Source organism: Amphiprion ocellaris, chromosome 9, assembly GCF_022539595.1.
Source record: "Amphiprion ocellaris isolate individual 3 ecotype Okinawa chromosome 9, ASM2253959v1, whole genome shotgun sequence".
Lineage (NCBI taxonomy): Eukaryota > Metazoa > Chordata > Actinopteri > Pomacentridae > Amphiprion > Amphiprion ocellaris.
This window is the reverse complement of record NC_072774.1, coordinates 30,125,354-30,147,495: the sequence shown is the minus strand read 5'-3', so window position 1 is coordinate 30,147,495 and position 22,142 is coordinate 30,125,354. Positions and strand designations below refer to the sequence as shown.

Here is a 22,142-nt window from a genome sequence, read left to right as displayed (position 1 = left end):
GTCTTTAGTTAAGCTGAAAATACTAGTTTTTGTCTTTTTTATTGACCGAACTTTTCAGGAAGTAGATGAAGAATAATTAAAGCTCTCACGTAGAAGTCCAACTTATTTTGGATCCTTGTGGAGAGTTTAATCTTAGAGTTTGTACAGCTGTTGAGTTTTTAGAGTCACATGGATTGTTTTGACATTTAATAACCGAGTCCTGAAATAAATTTACAGTTGTAGATTTCTGTCATTTAGTCTGGACTAAACAAATAACAGCAGCATAAATCTCAAACGTCATCATGAGGAGTCTGGATTGAGGTTTCTCACTTGATAATAATCAAAACATGAAATTTAGGTTGGTTTAAAGGAATATTCCACCTTAAATCTTTGAATGTTGACCGAAAAGGTTGGTTTCAGGAAGTATTCCACCAACAAGGTCCTCACACATCCACCTTAAAGGAACATTCCACCAAAAATCCCTGGACATGCACTTAAAATGTTGGTTTAACCGAGTATTCCATCCAAAATCCTCAAAGAGACCTGAGGGGCTGGTTAAAAGGAATATTCCACCTAAAACCTCAAATATAGACCTGAAAGGGTGGCTTAGAAAAAATCCTTCAATGTAGACCAAAAAAGTTAGTATGGAGGAATATTCCACCTGAAATGTAGACCTGAGAAGTTGGTTCGGAAGAATATACCATCCTAAACATCCTTAAATGTAGACTAAAAGACTGGAAGAAAATTCCACCTAAAATCCTCCAATGTAGACCTAAAAGGTGAGTTTAATGGTATATTCCCCCTAAAATTCACTACTGTAGACCTTGGAGGTTGGTCTGATGGTATATTCCACCCAACATCCTTGAACAGAAACTTAAAAAGTTTGTTCAAAGGAATATTCCACCTAAAATCCTTCAATGTAGACCAAAAAATCTTGGTGTAAAGGAGTATTCCACCTTAAATGTAGACCTAAAGGATGGTTTGGAGTAATATTCTACTCTAAAATCTTCTAATGTAGACCTAAAAGGTTTATCTGATGGTATATTCTACCCAACATCCTGGAACATTTACCTAAAAGGTTGGTTTAATGGTATATTCCCAGAAGAACCCTTGAACATCGGGCTTAATGGTATATTCCACCCAAAATACTTGTACATATACCAAGAAGTCGGTGTAAAGGAAATGTAGACCTAAAAGGATTGTTTAAAGGAATATTTAAACTATCATTTTCATTATTTAATAATCTGTTATCAGTCAGAACCCTGGCAAACTTGTTTTCATCAGTTTTTTTAGTGGAAGTCACAAATAAAGGAGCTCTTGGTTTTTCCCAGCGTTAGTGAGTCAAAAGCTGCTGTTTCAACACAGACACATTCACATGCATCCACAAACCTCTCAGCACTCAAACACCCACAGACAGGAGGCCGGCTGAGCCGAGACTCGGTGGCGTCCTCAGACCCACGAGTCGGGGAGTCGCTGAACTTGTTGGTCCGGTTTGAAGGCCTCCATGTGGTCCAGTAGAAGTCCATGTAGTCGGTGTTGGCTTTGAACCACAGCGACTGGCCGCCATCAGGTGGACCGGCTCGTCCTCGTAGGGCTCCTCCTGTAGCCTTGAGGGAACCACAGGAACATTCAGTAGCTGTTGGAGTTCTTCCTGTCAGGCTCATGGTAGAACGGCTCTGAAGAATCTTGTACTTGTCTTATCTGGAACAATCTAACAGCCTAAACTGTTAACAGCAGTGTAAAGAAGCAAACACACAGGCATAGATTAGGACTCAAACTAGATTTATTTTAGAAAACAAATCAGCTTAGAGGCATTTCTTCACACGTGGCTGAATAGGAGACCGTCCAATCAGATTTGAGGTCTTCACTCTGTAGGTTGGTTGTTTGGTGAAACTCTTGGACCTCCATCAGCTGATGTGGATGTTTGATGGTCTTCCTCTATAGTGCCAGATGATTCATCCATGAATTCAGCAGCTACAGACTGAAATGAAGCTCATGCTGCCGTGATTGAATTCCTGTTCCAGATTAGATGTTCAGAGCTCACCTTGAATGCAGCCGTCTGCTATCTGATAGTTTTTCTCATTGCAGTCTTCAATAAAGTCTTTTTCCTCATGTCAGGATGTGGCGAGACTCTTTCTCAGTCGCTGCAGGCGTCCCTCATTGTGCATCTCCAGAGAAGAAACAGAAAAACTGGTCACTGCTTCAGCATCAAACGCTCTCCAGCATTGAGAGTGTTTTAGGAATTCATTCATTGTGTTGTGAACTTTGAAGGAGCAGAAACTTTACAGCTGCCAAAGATATGAGCTCCAATTCTGTATGTTTTAGGAAATGAAGTTCATCAAATGAACACGATTTTTGCTGATAACTTATTAAATTAGTGAAGAAATCCAACATAAAAACCTGTAAACTCTCAGGCAGCTTTTACTAAAGTTTGTCTATAAATCTATCATCATGTTCTGGAACCAGGACTCTGCAGAAGTTCCTTCAATCAGATACTTGTGTGTTTCTATTTAAGGCCTCAGGTTTGAACGTACAGCAGAGGATTAGAAAGGAGTGATTTTAATATTTAAATCAGTCCAGTAAATGTTTGGTGTGAAAATTATTAAAACTTTGATTTAGATAGATTTGTGTCAAATAAAATTGTAGAGTCTCACTTAAATATATCCAAATGAGTTCACTGTATTTACATTTTAAAGAATATTTGATTTCTTAATCTCAATACTGTAGGGTCTGACCCTAAATATTATAATAATGATGTCAATTTAAATAATATTTTAGTGCAGTCATAAACTTTAATCAGCTAAACTTGCATAATAAATATCACTGTACAATCTTAACCTGAACATTCATATTATTGAGGTAAATTTACATAAATCCTGATATTCTAGAGTCTTAGCTGGAATATTTCTAACATTAATCTTTTTGTATTGTGCTGATAAACAACAATAACCCGACTTTCAGATGATATTTGTTGTCTGTGATTGTGAGACTAAATTCCTCCACATTCTGGAACTGAACTGCATTTCCCAAAATAAAAACATGGACAGAATTTAACACTCATGTATCCATGGCAACGCAAAAGTTTCTGCTTCTTACCAAAGTTCACAACACAAGTAAAGATTTTACTGTAAAACTTCAGGGATGACTGCTAACCATAAGTATTCTGATCAATACTTCATGATCAATATCAGGACAGATGTTACAATTCCAGCTGTTCCATTAGACTGCAGTTATTCACAGAGAAATTAAAACATCACATTCCTCATAAAGACTAGATGGGACTTTTATTAAATAAAGTGTTGGTGAATAAACAGTGTAAAAAGTGCAAAGCAGCTCCATTAAATCAGGAGATGTGAGACTTCCACAGCATGGATCACCATCTGCTGTGTTGATTCATAGCTGAATGTCAGAATGAACTGAGCTAGAAAAGCTGCTTTGAGCTGCAACATTACAGTCTGACAATCCACCACCATCACAGCTTTCATCTGGAAGGATTTACTTCTAAGTTCTAATTCAACTTTCAGTTGGAGCACATTGCATTCACAAAGAAAAACAGCGATACCTTCATAGCAACATTTAATAAACCTAAAGCTTCCCTGTTGGCACATTGGTGGAGTTTGTTACTGAGCATCTGAACCTTAAATCCAGTGAGACGACCATCTTCAGTCGAGGCCAGTCAGAGAACTTCAAGACCTTCCATCAGCTGGACCAGATGTGGCATCATCTCCCTCTGAACATCTGGATGACAGGAGAAAAGACAGAAATCAAACACAGATCACAGAAATACAATTTATTCACTTTCATCATTTTATAAAAGTAGCATGAACTTTATTAAAACTTGACAACATCAGCAATGAAAGTAAATGTTTTTATCTCGTGTTGAAGCTAAATTTAAAGTCAATTTTAATGACAGTTTATCCTGAGAGGAGTGAGAATGGAGCTTTTCTTTCCTTTTTACAATATTCCCTCAAAATATTCTGTTTATTATTGGCTTTAGAAGCATTTTTCTTTATTTATTTTTAGATGTCTCAGACTGATGTACTTTGCTGGTTTGCAGATAATTTCATGTACAATGACAATAAAGATCTTCTATTATAACATATTTTGCTGAAACAAGAACTGAAACCTTCTCAACCATCTCTCAGGCTGCAAAATTCCAGCTGCGACCAAGAATTATCTGATGTAGTTATTATTATAATCTTTACTGAACCAGCCCTGGAATTAATAAAAATGTGTATATGGATATGATTTTCTCTGATGGGACCACTATGGAAGCTGTAGTAATTATTAACTATCCTTTGAAGGGAAAGATTAGGTCTTCTTCAGGTGGATAAAAAAATGCTCTCCCTTAAAAAACAAAAAAACTGCATACAATAAAGTAAATCTCTTCTGCACTGCACACATACTACACTTTTGTATAACTCTGGATGTCAGAGTAAAGGCAGACAGATCCACCAATCAGCCACAACATTCTGACCACTGACAGCTGAAGAGAACAACATCCATCATCTTGTTCTAATGCAGCGTTCTGCTGGGAAACCTTGACGTTCATGTGGATGTTTGACATGTACCACCACCTAAACACTGCAGGACAAACAACCCTCTAGTCTCCATGGCAACAGCAGTCCTTGATGCCAGCTGCCACCCTCAGCAGGACAAATTAAAACTGCTCGGGAGTGGTCTGAGGAACACGACAGAGCTAAGCTGTTCACCTGGGTTCCACACTCCCCACATCCAGATCTGATTGAGCATCTGTGGGATGGTCCAGGATCAGCCTGGTCTAGGTAGGACCCACCCTGCAACCCACAGGATCCACAGAATCCACAGGACATCCCCAGAGGTTCTGATGAACCACTGGGTCAGAGGAGTTTTAGCAGCATAAAGGGAACAACACAGTATTAGTCAGGTGGTCAGAATGTTATACTGTTATATTGTCATGCTGATTATATGATAAGTAAATGTTACCATCAATTATAACGTCCACATTGATCAGGGAAAAAAAACAAACTATCAGTTCATTCAGAAACTGTGGGGTTAAACCTAAAAACACAGACCTCAACAGCAGTTTGTTTCAAAGCAGAACACCAGCTGGTTTTCACTAAAGAAGCTTTCAGAGCAACAATTAAATGACAGTTTTGTTCTCATTAAGTTCAGTCAGCCAAAATAATGTACACACATCAGGAAAAGAAAAACTTTTATAAATATTTCATTTGTATAAGTACTTCTATACATATAGATACCTCTTTCTAAGTTTGATCAAATCACGATAACTCTGTGTCCTGTTGTACGATGTTTTCCCAACAGATGGCGCTACCCTCATGAATGGAGCATCAACAAGTGACGTCTACAACACAACAGAAATGTCTGGAAGCCAGTGGCCACTTTGAGCACCTCTTGTAATTGTAGAGGCCAAAGATAACTTTTATTAATCTTATGATGTCCAAATAAATTTGGTATTGAAATATTTATGCAAGTTTTTCTTTTCCTGATGTGTGTAAACATTATTTTGGCTGACTCTGTATAATGGGTTTCTGACAGGTCACCAGGCAACATCTTTTTATAATAATGACAAACATACCTGCATTCTACAGGAGTGATTTTCCTCATGTGCAGGTAAAGATGTGTGAGGAGCTTAGAGATGACAGGAGCAGGAGTCATCCTCACTAATTCAGCTTCCACCTAGAAACAGAAAGACCACAAACAAACACACTGATATACTCTCAAACGTTGAACCTCACAGCCTCAAAATATCTGTTTAGGAAGTGTTGTGTTTCTAAATTCTGCTGAAAGCATTGACAGACATTCTCTTACAAGGTTGTGTAAAAAGCAGCCTGTCCTCTGAGCTACTGAGAAATTTCCTGAACAAAGTTTCTATGTGTAAATCAGCTCAACAAAAACTAAAGCCTCAGTCAGAGATAACAGGTAAATTATAAAGAACTTTCTTTGTTAACTCAGACTTTCTGCTTCAACCTCACAAAGAAAGGGGAGTTTAACTCGTCAGGTGACTGAAAATGAATGGTTTGTGCAGTTCTAGATCCAAAAGTAGGATGTTTCAACTCATGTTTTACTACAAATACATACAGTAATAAATAAATACAATGGCTGGTTGTTAGTTTATTCACTATTAATGTCATTTCATATACTGGATTGAACTTGAGCAGTGGAAGAGAGAAGGAATTTAATGAAATTATGGAGATTCAGAGAGGTAATGTTGCGCAATATTAAGCACGGTTTAATTCAAAGCAGCTGAATGTTAAACTTCAGTGCAGCTCAACGGGTTTCAGTTAACCTTCAAATAAAATAACTTTTTTAAAAGCTAAAATACACAGCAGAGAAATACAGGTTGAGAAGGTCATTCTAATAATGAGGACAGCTGCAGCAGCAACTAACACAGGTGTTCAGCGTAAGTTAGCCACCTGTGTTAATTAGCCCGCTAGCTAACTTAGCCGCTTAGCTAGCTAACGCGTCCGGACCAACTGCACGACACGACAAAACACAACTCTTCATAAATCGCTGACTTAACGTACAACAAAACAACGCTACTGGTTAGAAGTATTTATCTTCTTACCGTGTTTTACTCCAAATACAAGATCAACAGCAGCCAGAGATGCTACCAGACATACCGACCATAGATACACACAGACTAGATACGCTAGCGCGCTGTCTTCTATACATATCTGTGGTCTGACCAATCACTGCTCTCTGGCTCCGCCCTCTGAGAATCTTGTTGTCGTTTGGCTCCACACTTGATGATGACCACATCCGGTCTCAGAAAATGAAAAAAACGGAACTTTTTTCGTTTGTCTTTTACTGATTTTACTTTCTTGTTATTCTAAATATAAAACGAAAATCAAAGCATTTTTTAAAAAATTCGTATATCCCTTTTTGATCATGAAAAGGAAAAACGTATTGTATTTCAATTTTAATTTTTGTATTTTAAAACAAAAATCAAATAACCACTCGTTTTTTGTTTTTCAGTACCCGTTTCAGAAATGAAAATCCAATTACCAGATCCGTACACGGACCCTGTTGCTATTTAAACACCACAATTCAATGCAAAGCTCGGCCAGCAAGTCATCACTGCATACGCCCAACCACTGTATGTAGTCAGTATTACAACCATTAAAAACTAATATAGCACAGCCAGAATTCTATCAATCACAGCACAGCCATGGAAGTCTACAGACACATTCACAGTGACAGATGTGTCATACCAAGGCAGCAGATACAGCCTGATCCGTAGTCCGTTTTGAACCAGTTCTCATGGTTTTCTGTCTGCTTGCAGTGGCACAGAGTTGTGCCTGAGCAGACACAACCGAAGTGGGACTCTGTAATCACAACCCGTGGCGATCGACTGCAAGTACATTATACGGTGTAAGAATAAATCCAGTCCCATCTGTTTGGGTCAGAGGGAAGGCAGAAATTGTTGGAAGGTAACGCCAAAGTAGCTCTTAAAGCATTTTTAATTGTGACTTTTCAGGGACTTCAGGAAGTAGGTGTGTCTTGCAGTCCTGATCCAGAAAAGTAATGAGAGGAACCTGATTATTACTCCGCCAAGGTACGCAGCGGAGTTCTGCGACTATTGGCGTCTGTCTGTCTGTCTGTCTGTTAGCAACATTACTCAAAAGTGGACTAATTGGATGAAATATTCAGGGCAGGTCAGAAATGACACAAGGACCACCTGATTAGATTTTGGCAGTGATGCGGCTTATAGTCTGGATCCACGGATTTGTTAAAGATTTCTGTATCATTGCCAGATAGCAGCACGGTGTCACTGTAACTATGACAACAAGTGAACACTACATCAGCTGACTGCTGATGATCACATGATTGTGATCCTACTACAAATCCACCGCTGTGGACCACAAGTTTTTTTAAGATTTCATCTGTTGGAAATCATACAACGATGGAGCAGCCTTGGTGGAGTACTGCGCTCTCTGAGTGTTTTTCTTGTTAAGCCTGCAGTACTTTTGCAATAACATAGTGTCAGACCAGTGAATGCAATGAAAAGTAACTTGAGATTAATTTGTACAGTAATAAACAAAAGGGGCCTGTAGGGAAATAGTGGTGCTGGTCAAAATTTGGTCCCATTTTATTTATTTAAATGGTGTCTATCAGTCCACCATTAGGCTACTATCAAACTCTTAATTCAACTTATATAATATAATAATAATAATAATAATAATAATAATAATAATAATCTTTATTCACACAACACTTTCCAAAATCCAAGTTACAAAGTGCTTCACATGTCAGCAAAATAAAACAAACGAGTCATAAAAGCATCATAACAGATAAAAACCACAACATAATGTATAAAAACCAACACTGTTAGAAAAACTCTTATTAAAAGAAATAACAGACAGTTCACAAGAAATTAAAGCTTGAATAAAATCAGGAAAGGCTCTCTTTTAAAAGTATGTTTTAAACAGAGATTGAAAGAGATCACTGACTCATCCACTGATTTTCTAGATCAAAGCCTCAGGGCCCTGACTGCAAACGCTCCGTTTAGTTTTAATTTCAGCTGAGCTCCTGGAACCGACAAAAGAATCCTGCCTGAGGATCTCAAAGTACATCCTGTAAAACATCAGAGACAGAGAGGCCATAAAGTGCCATAAAAGTAATCAGCAAAATCACACTGGTAGACTGAAGAGGTTAAAACAGGAGTGATGTACTCATGTCTCTGTGTTCTGGTTAAATCAACTTCAAAGTTACGTGTTTTTATTTATTTTGTACAATTCAAAACTAGACAGTGAAGTGCTGCAACAACATAACATATACCCAGGAGGTGTCATGCTTCAAGTTTTATGTGTACAAATGATTAACTTCTGCATTTCACTTGAAAATGTGGATACCAGGCTATTCATTCAGCAATTCAGCATAAAATATGACTTCATATAAATTTGCCTCATCCACATCTACTTTTTCCAATTGTAATACTATTCAATTTCAATTCAATTCAATTCAATTTCATATAGCGCCAATTACAGTCAAATTGTCTCAAGACGCTTTACAGAACCCATATGCCTGACCCCCAGAGCAAGCCAAAAGGTGACAGTGAAAAGGAAAACACCGTTTTTTAACAAGGTTTTTTACTAATGGCTTTAGAAATATTATCCTATTGAAAATGCATTTTAGCTGACATTTAAAAGAAGATGCATTGCTGATTTTAAACAGCGTAAGTCAATTAGCAGCAATGATGGCAAATGTACGGATTGTAAATTGTAATACCTTAAGAGTTACTTAAGAGTTATTCATACTCTTCTTTGGCTTCAGTGTTGGCCTGTGGTTCAAAGAGACTTCCGCTACTTATTTTTTTTTCATAGCCTCAGTCAGAGAGGAGTTAAGGTACGACTAGCCCTTTTCAATCCTATTTAGTGGACATGGAGCCAGTTAACGTTGGATTAGTCTACCTCTCCACAGCCGTCACTCTGCTGGCAGCTTTCAAAGACCATTAAGGCCTCAGGGAGTGGTTTAGTGTTGCCAGAACGTGCCGGCTTTGCTGATATCTTGCCATCATTCAGGTGATGTCCTAGCTTCAGCTGGTTGTCAGTTTGACAGCCTCAGAGCTACGTGTCTCCTGGCACTCTATGTGGTCTTATGACGTCTCTGAGGCTTTTGTCACACAGCATTTGCCAGGCCAATGGATGTGATGACAGTTGTGAATGTGTGGGGAAACGTAGGGGTTTCCACATCATGTCGGCAAAGCTTTTATTTCTGCAAAGCTTTCGGATTTTTTCTACCATCATGATTATAACCTCCTTCCCATTTTCACTGATTGACCTTGCAAAATGTCTTTGCACATGTGGTTGTTTGAGGTTTATGGCACATTTACTTTTGTCAGGCATTCAACACCAGGCCGACATACTGACTTTGATGAGTATCGCCAAACCGTGATGCAAGTCTGACCAGCTTTGCTTCTTTCTTATTTTTTTTCTCTTCATTTCTTGTCAAGTTTTTAAGCTTGTAAGGAATAGTTCAATAACACCACTGTCATAGCACATGAAGCTACAGGCAGCTAGCTTAGCTTATCCACAATCTAAGGCTAACTATTAACACATTATGCACATTTTTTTCATCCATTTAAAGCAAATGTGTTAAACTGACAGGTTTCTGAGGATCTGTGGTCTGTAGGAGGGCTTGACAACTACCTCGTGGAGACGAAAAGACTAACAAATAGTCCCACACAAAGCTCACTGCAACAACACAAACTGGCATGTTTTTACATCTTAGGACAGAACACTGCTATCCATTAGCTAATCATCTCTTTTCTGTATCTTTATATTTAACAGACAAATATTCTCTTTATGTAACTCTTGGCAATAAGCGCATGACAAAGTGTATTTTGCAGAATGTCAAATTTGAACTGAATTCTTGAAACCATAGCACAGATTGGAAATCAGCCTGGCTTTCTGAAACCACAGCTTAGCATTTTTACATTTACATTTACACTACCAGTCAAACTCTGGACACACCTTCTCATTCAATGTGTTTTATTTGTATTATTTTCTGCATTGTAGATTAATACTAAAGACTAACATTTTTTTGTTTCCAACATAATTTCGTATGTATTCTTTTATAGTTTTGATGTCTTCAGTATGAATCTACAATGTAGAAAATAATTAAATAAAAAGCACTGAATGAGAAGGTGTGTCCAAACTTTTGACTGGTAGTGTATATTACGGGTTTTTTTTTTTTGTTGTTTTTTTTTGTCCAGACTAAACAAATGAAACATTACATCTTAACTTGGGAGCTTTGGAGGTGCAGATACATTTGGATATCCAGACTCCTCGTTTCTGTTTCCGGTCTTTTTGCTAAGCTACGCTAACTGGCTATTTTCCATTTCCTCTGCAACCATGACAGCATCTCAGTCTTTTTATTTCACTCATAGCAAAAAAGCAAGTAACATATTTTCCTGCAGTATTGAAATATTCCTTAACTGGATCAAAATAGGCAATCGTTCATGTATCAAGGCCTCATGAATCCTCCTGTATTTCCTTTCATCCCTCGGCTTCAACTGACAGCTAATACATGTTGTTAGTGTGCAAATGACCACACCCATGGAAGATGCAGGGTGCAATTAGGCGTGCAGTTACAATGACACAGATTAGATAACCACATTTAAAGGCCTTGGAGTTATAGGTGTGTCTGATGTGGACGTCTTCCAGAGAGGCCTCAGCAGGGTCTGAGCATCCAGGTGGGGGGAGTGTGTCATACCGTTAAAGCCCTCTAGTTAAAGGTGTGGCTGTTTACTGTGGATGTCTTCCAGCACAGCTTCAGTGGGGTTTGAGCGTCCAGGTGGGGGAGAGTCTGTCATACCATGTAGGTGGATCCAGCGAATGCAAGTTTGCCAGAGACAAGTACATACAGTACTAGGATCACAGCCGTCTGTAGCATCTATTAGTCGCTCAAGTGATTTAGCAGCAGCATTCAGCTCCTTTACTGTCCCTGGTCCTGCTGAATGTGGGATCACAAAGACCCTTATAATAAGGAAGATTAGGTGAAATGGGCCCCTCTACCTCCCTGTGAAATGGGACCCCTTCTGTAGCCTTCAGCATTAATCTGTCAGAATAATTCAAAACCAAACACACCCCATACGCCATCCCCCTGGGATCAAAAAGAGCTGGAATAAAGGAATCCTCTACTTGCCGAAGCGACCTGCTGCTTCTCCACTCCACAGACCCCACATGACCCCACACTACTTTTCCTTGACGGAAAGAGTGATTCTCCAACTTTTTGTCAGCGGGGGTCAAAAGCAGTTTGACTGAAAATGCCTGGAAATCCCATTTCTGTCCTCGTGGCTCTGATCCACAACCAAAACTAACTCTGCTGTCAGCAGTGGGAATATCTCTCCGACAGCTGGGACAAACTAATGTGACCCTCCTGGAAATCCAGTTATCTCTGTGGAGGGAGAGGATGAGGAGGAGTGAAGAGATGAGAGCTGAGGAAAATCACTGGATCTTTGTTTTCTACTTATGTCATCGTGCACATTTTTCAAGCAACATTGCCTCAGGAACTGCTTGCTTATTTGTGAGACCATCGTCATGCTGCACAGTGTCAAAGTACTTCAGATTGCATTTGACACCCGTCTTCTTTCATCTTCTTTTCTTCTTTAGGTTCCGCCAGCAGCAGAACAAAAGCATTTCTACTTCTGTTGATAGTTTGTAAATGAAATGTCTGTTGTTTGACACTGTGTTCAAATCCCTTATTGTCGTCACAACGCACTTTTCACACATGCCAACCGGGATTCTTTGCATCTTTTATGAATTGTTTTATCACCTGTCACTGCTTTATTGACTTGTTTTCTCATTGTGGCACAATGTTAGAAGCTTCTCTGTTCCCGTCTCCTCTGTTGAATGCAAAGTGGGTAGAAGGTCATCAGGTTTTTCCCTTTATTGCTTCTAATGAGACAGAAATTCTAATTATGCTGGAGGAACCTGAATCTGAGTGTCTCTACTGGTTTCTATGGAGTACAAGCAAATGAGCAGAAAGTAATCCAGTTCTGCCAGTAGATCAATGGGTAGCTGATACCTAAATCTATACTTTTTAGGCTGAAAGCAATTATAGCTGATATGTTAGAGCTAGTAATCAGAGTTTCCTCAAAAATCTGAAGGACAAGAAGACCATGCAACCATAACTAAAGAAAATCTTCGCTTTTTTTTTTTTTTTTTTTAAAAAGAGCAAATTAGCCTTTCAACACCATTAGCTAACACAATGCAGCATTAAAACACAGGAGTGATGGTTGCTGGAAATGTTCCTCTGTACCCCTATGGAGATATTCCATTAAAAATCAGCTGTTTCCAGCTAGAATAGTCATTTACCACATTAACAATGTCTACACTGGATTTATCATTCATTTGATGTTATCTTCATTGAAAAAAAATGTGTCTTTCAAAATAAAGACATTTCTAATGGACCCCAAACTTTTGTACAGTAATGTAAATTTTTTAATGAATGAAATTCATATGAACTGTTTTTGATTGGGTTTTTCTTCATTTCACTGTAGACTATTGTATTTTTTTTGCTCTAAAATGTCTTCTGTAATTATTATTTTTTGGTTCATAATGGCATTTTAAATAGTTTATTTTACAATGAACACTTCATTTTGTAGTTGTGGCTGTCAATGACCTTCCAGCAGACTAGAAGATGAAAGTTAGCTCTATACCCTGAAATACATTAAAATAATGGTTAATTCACTGCAGCCTGAAAGTTAAATTAGCCAGCTAGCTGCTGCTGCTAACACTGGCTTGTTATCTTGACTGAGTATAAACCGGTCATGCTAGCATGCTAACTAGCTCAGTAGGTAACATACTGAATCTGGTTTAAAGGGAGTAACTTTGCCCCAAACTTGCCATTCATCTTGGTGCTCCTAGCTTCCTTGGTGGGCCTGGAATAACTGCGCCTGGACAGTTTTAGACCTATGCTATTATTAAAGTTGTTAGTATGAGTTAAAAGCATAGTTTTTTTAAACAAAAAAATGCACATTGAGTAAAATGAATAAATCATCAAATTTAAAAAAAAAACAGTTCATGACTGAAACATGCAATAGATGTTCTGACCACATGGGGGCAGCAGAAACAAGTTGTGCACAACATGACATCCTATCCAGCAGTTTCACATTAATATCATCTTTCATGTGAAGTTGTTTCCTCCGTTCTTGCCTGTTTAACTCCAAACTATCCCATGAGAGTAATGAGAGTGAGCTGCAGTAGAGCAAATGTAGTGAGACACATAAACTAAGTAGATATCCGTCATCAGCTCCCCACAAAGAAGAGTGTACCTGCAGGGGTTTGTCACTACACCTGACATCAAAAAACATCCTCATAATGAATGTTTGAAATGACAATGTAAAAGCTACGTAACAGTTAATTTAAACATTCACTAAGAAGATGGTTTTATAGCCACTTTAAGTTTCCATAATCACATTGTTTTGATGTTTTCACAAATCATTTCACATTTTTGGTGTATTTAAAGATTAAAAATAGTCTAAAAACTGTGCGTATGTATGAATGTATGCATAAAGGTGTTAGGCATCCTTTCTAGAATGCAGCATCAAACCATATTTTACAGCTTTGACCACATAATCTGATCTAGGAAGTTAGAACAGCAGTACCTGCTTATAATACTTATTTCAATTCAAAACTACACTCACATTAATTAGAATTTTAAATGTCAGGTTTTAATCAAATGTCTTATATTGACCTGTCTCGTCCAGTAAGAACCCTGTCGTAAAGATTAGCTTATAAACATATCTCATCTATCTGTAGAAATATTCTTCAAAGGCTTAATGTCGCCTGGGATAAGAGTAGATAAGAGTAAAAAGGAAACAGATCTATTGATATTAGATACTGGATGATGCTGAATGATCAAAGCTACAAGAGGAGGTCTGTTGGTTCATTCCACCTCACAGAAAAAAAGCTCGATGTTGCAATTCATGGTAGATATATTCAACTCGTGCAGTCAGATAAATGACACTGGAAAACAAAACTGCTCTCCTTTTTTCTTTTTATTAGACTGAACTGTCCAGAAAATGTTTCATAGACCCCAGAGGCAGACTTTGTGTGATTGTAAAAGATTGCTTGATGAGGAAAAGAGGAACTCTCTTCCACATACATTAGAAGCTGCAGAAACTCTGGAAAGTTTTTGAAACTAAATAAACAAACCCATCAGACAGGAGAAGACGTTAACATCACCAGTTGGAAAAGGTGTGCATTGTTTTTGAATTCTTGCTTCCATTTAATTTTCTGACAGCATAAACTCATCCCTGTCTTTCAATAAGCTCTAACAAATGAATCATCTATTTCACGATGAGTAATGAGGTGCCAAGTTGTATTTATACAAAACATCTCTGTGTTGTACATTATGTGTAAACCTGCTGTTTGTCTCTGATGGCGGCTTTGATTTAGCTCAGCAGCCAGTGGCTGCACCATGTATGGTCACGGGACTTGGTCCAATCCATAGCAACCATGTCTCTACACCTGTGAAACACATCGGCACGGCTGCTTTCTGTCCATTATAACTGACTAATGGTTCCGTGTACATTTCCAGATGTGGGATTCAATTTCAACCTGTCTGACGCACGTCAAAGCAAAGTATGAAAACAAACCAATAATTACAGTTAACAAATGACGTAAATGTCATCCCATCAATAGTATTACACCGTGCTTTAAATATGTCTCTTTCTTCTTATTTCAGAGTTCTTTGGATAGTTTAACAGCTGCTGTATTTACATCATTACAGAGCTGCACAATATGACTAGACTGTGTGTGTCCCGTCCTGCAGAGGACTGACACTGAGCAAAGACAGAGCTCCTGTGTGGGACTCAGAGTTAAGACACTGCTGTAGAGTAAATGGGATAATCAGGGCGTACAAATCTGGGTGGCTGCAGTGACGCAGGGCTTTACACAGCAGCCTTTCTTCAGTATGGCCCCCGTAAGCCCTGCCCCTGCCGTCATCCAACCCCTGACCCTCTTTCCTGACCTGGGTTATGTCTGGGTGATGGAAACAAAGACCTCTGGTGTTGTAGGTCTGAACAGGTGTCTCTAAGAACCTGTATGGAAAAAAATAATAATCTTATTTTGAAAGGGATACCAGCGCTAGCATACCATATTACAGACCCTTACTGTTACTTTTATGATGGCTCTTGATGCCTATCTTTAGGTGTATCTACGAGGTCTCCACTGTAGACCCATCACTGTAATCTCTGCTATCTGATAAGCCTGTTACCCTCAGGGTCTAGGGGTAACAGGTTTAGCAGATTAAAGAAAATATTTCCAGTCTAGAAGACTTTTTAAGTCATCTAGGAAAGTTTAGGATATTGAAGGTATTGCAATGCTATTGTAAGGTATAGCAAACTGAGTCTAGTGCATTAATTAGACATTTAAACTGTCATAGAGTCTGTAAGGAACTTTATTACTTTATTCCAAGACCTAAAGCAGTCCACAGAGGGCGACATGAGGACGTGAAGTGAGCTCTGTATGCAGATCAGCTCAGTCTGAATCTTACAGAGCTCCAAATGCAGTTTTCATTTAGTCCTTTATCACGTCTTTTTAAGATTTCATTTTAATTATTGGGGGGGGGGGGTATTTAGTCAGTTAGTAAAAGAATTTAGGTGCATTAATCCTAATTATGAGCAGCGTGTTCTACAAATGAGCACTTCAAGGTCTTTAGATCAAAAGCATGCTAAGAGTGTCTTGGAGACAGACCGTGGAGCTGCTTCATAAAGCAGTCTTAACTGTATTAACATGTTGAAGGGTGTTAGCAGCGAGAAGCAGACTGTCAGAGGGGGCGGGATGAAGCACAGCTGACATCTTCAGACTAACAGACCTGCGTCTTGCAGAAGGACTCTGCATGTCAAGTGGGCAGGTAACGGTTAACTTCTCCACAAGTGTCAAAGATATGTTGAACTAAACAGACCCGAGGAAAGCAAGCTGGATTTCCTGAACACACACACATGTTGCATTTACGGGATTATCTCTTGGCAGCGGGACGATCGATTCAAATGATGTAGCAGCCGTGCGTAAAAGTCCACAAGACACCTCTGAGGGGGTTGATCGTCGGAGGGAGGATTGTACCAAAGCGCGACTTGAGGAGAGAGCGTACTCATGCAAATTCATAAAATCATAGGCGTGCCTTTAGGCGATGGAGTCACAGCCTGAAAAGCAAACCCCCTCCTGGATCATCAGCGACCTTCAAAGACTGTGATGCGCGGCGCTCGGACGCACTGACAGCGGCTACGGGTCAAATGTTTTAAAAGCGCAGTGAAAGAGAAGAGAAAGTTAGGGCTCGTTCTTCTTTATGGTTCTGTTCACTGGCTGCAGTTTTTCCTCAACTCAACCACCAGCTCGACTGCTGCGCCACTGTTCTGCTGGATCTCCAACCCAAAGGCTTGTTGCGCAAACCGCCAGGCACTGCCGTTACTATTATTATTAGCTTTTGTTTTTTTTTTTTTACATGTTTACAATTAGTTTGGATCACTTTAAATACCGAGAAGCCTGATGTGGATGAAGTTACAGCCTCCTTACTTTTACAGAATCCGTGCGTAAAGACGCCGATCACTGATTTGTTCCTATTTTGAGAAAACTATTTAATTTTCATTTGTATTTAAATTGTTGAGGACTTTCCACCACCATGTCAGAGGACGACAGTAGCTCCACTACCAGCCTTATGTCTGACACAGACTGTAGTAACGTTAGTGTCCTTAGCTGGGAGCAAGTGCAGCGGCTGGACGCCATTCTGACCGAAACCATCCCGATCCACGGCCGTGGAAACTTCCCCACTCTGGAGATGCAGCCGCGGCAGATCGTCAAAGTGGTTCGGAGTCGGATGGAGGAGAAACAGATCCACGTCCGGGACGTTCGGTTAAACGGCTCCGCAGCCAGCCACATTCTGCACGGGGATAGTGGACTAGGCTACAAGGACCTTGACCTTATATTTTGCGCAAATATGAAGGGTGAAAGTGATTTCCAGACTGTGAAGGACATAGTTTTGGACTGTCTCTTGGATTTTTTACCCGACTGTGTGAATAAAGAGAAAATAACTCCGTTAACGTTAAAGGTACATTCACTCTGTCAACTTTGAACAGTTTTTTTTTTGTTATCTGCTTCAGTTGTTTACTTTTATAGATGTGATTAGATTTAATTGCATTTCTGTCATTTCGGCTTAGCGAATTTACGCGCAGCTTAATCTACAATTAGATTAGTTTAGTGATAGTAAAATGATGGTTTTCTGTAGTTAAGAGGATTTAGTTAAACCAATTTGGAAAGGATCCTGAGCTCAGCCATATAGGTACCATATAAAGACATTTAATGGCCTTCAGTATTGTGGTCTGTCGTATTAGTAACACAAGAACATGCAGCTTTTATGTACACAAACAAAAACATTTGTTGCACAATGCAAAATTAGGCCTAAATGTGGTTTTACTGCATTTTATCTCTACTGAATTAGTGATTGCACCTTTAAGGATATTTACTCAATGTTTGTGCTCTTTTTCCTTGTCTTTCCCTCTCACCCTCACATTTAGGAGGCATATGTGCAGAAGATGGTGAAGGTGTGCAATGACTCAGACCGCTGGAGTCTCATCTCCCTCTCTAACAACCGGGGGAAGAACGTGGAGCTGAAGTTTGTGGATTCTCTTCGGCGGCAGTTTGAGTTTAGTGTGGACTCCTTTCAGATCAAACTGGACTCCCTGCTGCTGTTCTACGAGTGCTCAGAGAACCCCATGGCCGAGACCTTCCATCCAACCATCATGGGTGAGAGTGTGTACGGAGACTTCAGTGAGGCCCTGGACCACCTACGTCACAAGATCATCTGCACCCGGAATCCAGAGGAGATCCGAGGCGGGGGTCTCCTGAAGTACTGTCACCTCCTGGTCAGAGGTTTCAGGGCCGCGTCAGAGTCAGAGATGAAGTCCCTGCAGCGCTACATGTGCTCACGCTTCTTCATTGACTTCCCTGATATTGGTGAGCAGCAGCGCAAGCTGGAGTCCTACCTTCAGAACCACTTTGTGGGCCTTGAAGACCGCAAGTATGACTACCTGATGACCCTCCACGGAGTGGTCAACGAGAGCACGGTGTGTCTGATGGGGCATGAGAGGCGGCAGACCTTAGGGCTCATAGCCATGCTGGCAGTGCGTGTGCTTGCTGAGCAGAATGTCATCCCCAACGTGGCTAATGTTACGTGTTACTACCAACCTGCTCCTTATGTGGCAGATGGTAACTTCAGTAACTACTACATAGCACAGGTACAGCCGGTGTTTCCTTGCCAGCAGCCTGCGTACTCCACCTGGCTGCCATGTAACTGATTCTGCCCCAAAGAAAGGATGAGGAAGTGAGTCTGATTGCTTTAAACAGGAGCAAGCGGCATAGTCGCACCCTCAAACCTGCCCAGTGCTAAACAGCTGACAGAAAAAGGAATCCTCTGTTTAATGTTTTGCATCAAAGCTTCTGTTTTTGTTCATACTTTAAGTATGAATGGTCAATCGAGAACAGTTGGCGATCACTTCAAGTACATTTTTCAATGTGAATCACTCACATTTCTTGACATGTCAACATCTCTTGACTCTGCCCAGACCAACAAGCTTTGGCAAAGACTAATTTGGGAAGCTTGGCAGCAATGGCTGAATGCAAAAGTGTGATGGCCTTGAATGCGAGCAGCAGAACTGTCATTAAGGCTGAACAAGACTGATTCAATCTGTCACAAACTCATTAGCCAGCATGTTCCAGCAGCAGACCGAATGGCTGCATCAGAGCCCTGAAGTCTGTGACCACACACACACACACACACACACACACACACCAACACACAACCACACATACACACATACAAACACACATACAGACACTGGGTGAAATCAGAGGTGTGTGCAGGGCTCCAAAATGAGCATCCTACATTCTGCTTTACATCAGCTGAACAAGGTGAGATGCTGTTGAACTAGTTTGGATAACAAAGCGGCATCTCTGCCTTGCATTTGGATATAGTTGTGGTTGTTTACAGACCAAAGATTTCTTTTCTAACATAAAAACCCAATTTTGATGGGGGAAAAAATTAAGCAAAATATGAAGCTATTGAAATGTCTATTTGTATATGTGAACATATGCGTGTTTTTAAGTGCCTATTGCCTCGTGGGCAGAGAAAAGAATGAGCAGGCCATACGACCCCACTGTGTTTATAGTCAGGCACACAAGACAGTAGCACCCCAGAGGCTTGTGAATGTATATGTGAAATTATGCACAGTCAGTGTTTGTGTACGTTTGGATGAAAAACTGGATTCTGCAGTAAAGTAGCAGTGAAAAGTGTACGATTGATAGGTTTTTGCAAGATTCACATTTTTTTGGTGGGGGGATGTTTGGAAACTCAAAATGTTATCTTCTCTGAGTGACGCTCAAATGTCCCAAATTAATGTTGGAATTATTTAACTGTTATGACAGCGGTTGATAAGCATTTTATGATCATCAGCAAGAAAGAAACTCACATACTTCTTGTATATTTTGTACAGCGGTGCTTCTCTTTTTCTCATCTGAGAAAAAAAGTCACAATAAGTAGATAAGAGACAGAGAAAGGAAAGACTGCATTTCAAGAGAGGGCTGCCATGTGTGTTCCCCAATGCTTCATCCTACAGTAGAAGGATATTTGCACAGACACCTCAGATGATGAGACACTGTTTGCTGTAGCACCCTGGCAGGGAATTCCTCAGCTGCTGCTGAAGAGCTTGAACTTAGCTGGGGTTGGGTTAGCAGACGCTCTGTTTAGGGTTCAGAAAATGTAGTGCCAAACATTTTGGTAGCTCCGCTGACAGCCCAAAAGTTTAATGAGATCATTTGCTGATGTAGATGATATGGAATACACAGAGAGAAAAGGAGGCAGAAGAGAATATACATATACAAAACAAAAAAACAAGTGAGAGAAAGGAAAATGCGGTAGTTAAGAGCCAGAGGGGAGAGTGAGTCGGTCTGGAGAGATGGGTGCAGCTGGTGATGGGGTTTATCGCTTTAGGCTTATCATGTTTTACTGTACAAACCGTCTCTGTTGAGGTCAGACTACAACTTCATGAACAGTGCAAGCAGCTCATCCCTATTTTTAGGGGGACCAAGACATTGTGATATCAGCATTTGCTCTCTGTTTTAATCATCTGATTGTTAATAAAAGAGTGGAAACTGAAGAATACTGTTTACATTGATATCAGCTTCAGAAGTTGCAACCAAGCAGCAACAACCACAGTCTGAAACTGAAGCTAATGTGGACGTACCTTAAAGTGCAATAACTCCGAGGGTCGCAAGAAAATGGCTCTTAGAAAATGAACGGCTCCAGTATCCTCCCCTTCAAAAAGCACATAAGTCTTTGCAGAGATAAGAATTCGATAACATTTTTTTTTTAATGTCAATCGCTAAATTAGTGTGAAAATAGCTTCATAATTGAACATTAAGCCTCACACAGGGGCATGTTGATTCATAAGATTGTATGAATCAGGTTTAAGTGTCCCCCTACTCTATGTTGCCTCCCATATTTGAAAGGTCCTGGGTCCAACAGGAAAATGTTGACTCTAAAGACGTCCATTAGCTTCAATTTGGCCTCACTGCAAACCGACCGACGACGTCATCACTTGTTACGTCCATCCTCATGTACAGTCTGTGGCTGCAGCTTATGTTTCATTTGTGAGGTTGCTTCATTGATGCATATTAATGTTTTTGTGCTTCATTCCACGCTCATTTTGAAGAATTGTACTGTATATAAATATATATATGATTACATGTTTCAGCTTTGCCAGCACGCTTATTTCTTGCATACTAGACTGCAGCTTTTCCTGATGGCAGATAGAAAAAGAAAATGGCGATTTTAAGCGTAAATATGCAGGTTTGGCCCCGATTCCGCTCAATACTGCAACAAAAAGAGAAATTCTCTCGCTGAAAAAGCATTTCTTTCTCATCCTCTGTCTCACATAACTCTGATAATCCACAACTGCTCTCTTCAGTTGTTTCTTCTTCTCAATGACTGTCCACATCGATGGTATCCTTTGGATTGTGCAGGCAGTGTATTGTCATTTTATACTCAGTGAAGTCCTAACAGCTGACTAGCCAGCTAGCTCCAGTCTGCCTGTCAGTTAGTGATTGTGCCTAGCATCGTCTTGTATGCGTTGTCTTAAGCATCTGTTTCCGTTCAAGCAGTCTTTTACAAATCACATGTTTAAAAAAGAAAGAAAAAGATCCTCGTCATGTATGTATATTTTTTATGATTGTTATTTTTATAAATGTATCAGACACTGCCGGTGTTGCAGTGCTTTTGAATCTGTGATCGGGCTTCAAAGGATATGTTCTCAATAGCTTTTTTGCTATAATATGTTATGTGTCCAATGGATCAAAAGGTTAAAGATGTTTTCCTCAATAAAATATCTGAAAACCAGATTTGTAATGCCTCTCATTATTCATCTGTCGGAGTCTAAATCAAGTTTACTGCGCTGGTTTGATCCAGACAGAAAACTTTGCCAAATATGAGAAATTACTCATTTGCCAATTAAGTTCAAATTTCTTTTTTTTTTCAACAGAGAGAGTGTCTGTTTTCACTGACGTGAGCCATTCAGCAGTTTTCAGATGGGTTCTCCACTCACTCGCTCAGAGAAACAAATCCCTGCCATGGGCTGCCAGGCCCAACAGGCCCAGCCAGAAACT

General features: G+C 39.8%; 1 protein-coding gene and 1 long non-coding RNA gene across 2 annotated transcripts; one reads left to right on the top strand and one right to left on the bottom strand.

Annotated features, from left to right (window-relative positions):
- Positions 1-1,744: 1,744 nt before the first annotated feature.
- Positions 1,745-6,651, bottom strand: LOC129349623 (uncharacterized). Its single transcript, XR_008602685.1, has 3 exons — positions 6,548-6,651; positions 5,558-5,658; positions 1,745-3,717 (listed from the first exon to the last, which is right to left on the bottom strand). It is a non-coding gene; the product is annotated as an uncharacterized LOC129349623 (long non-coding RNA).
- Positions 6,652-16,307: 9,656 nt separating this feature from the next.
- Positions 16,308-21,878, top strand: tent5aa (terminal nucleotidyltransferase 5Aa). Its single transcript, XM_023268244.3, has 2 exons — positions 16,308-17,535; positions 18,002-21,878. The coding sequence occupies exons 1-2, from the start codon at positions 17,110-17,112 to the stop codon at positions 18,779-18,781; spliced, it is 1,206 nt and encodes a 401-aa protein (XP_023124012.2). The 5' UTR covers positions 16,308-17,109; the 3' UTR covers positions 18,782-21,878.
- The last annotated feature ends 264 nt before the right edge of the window (positions 21,879-22,142 follow it).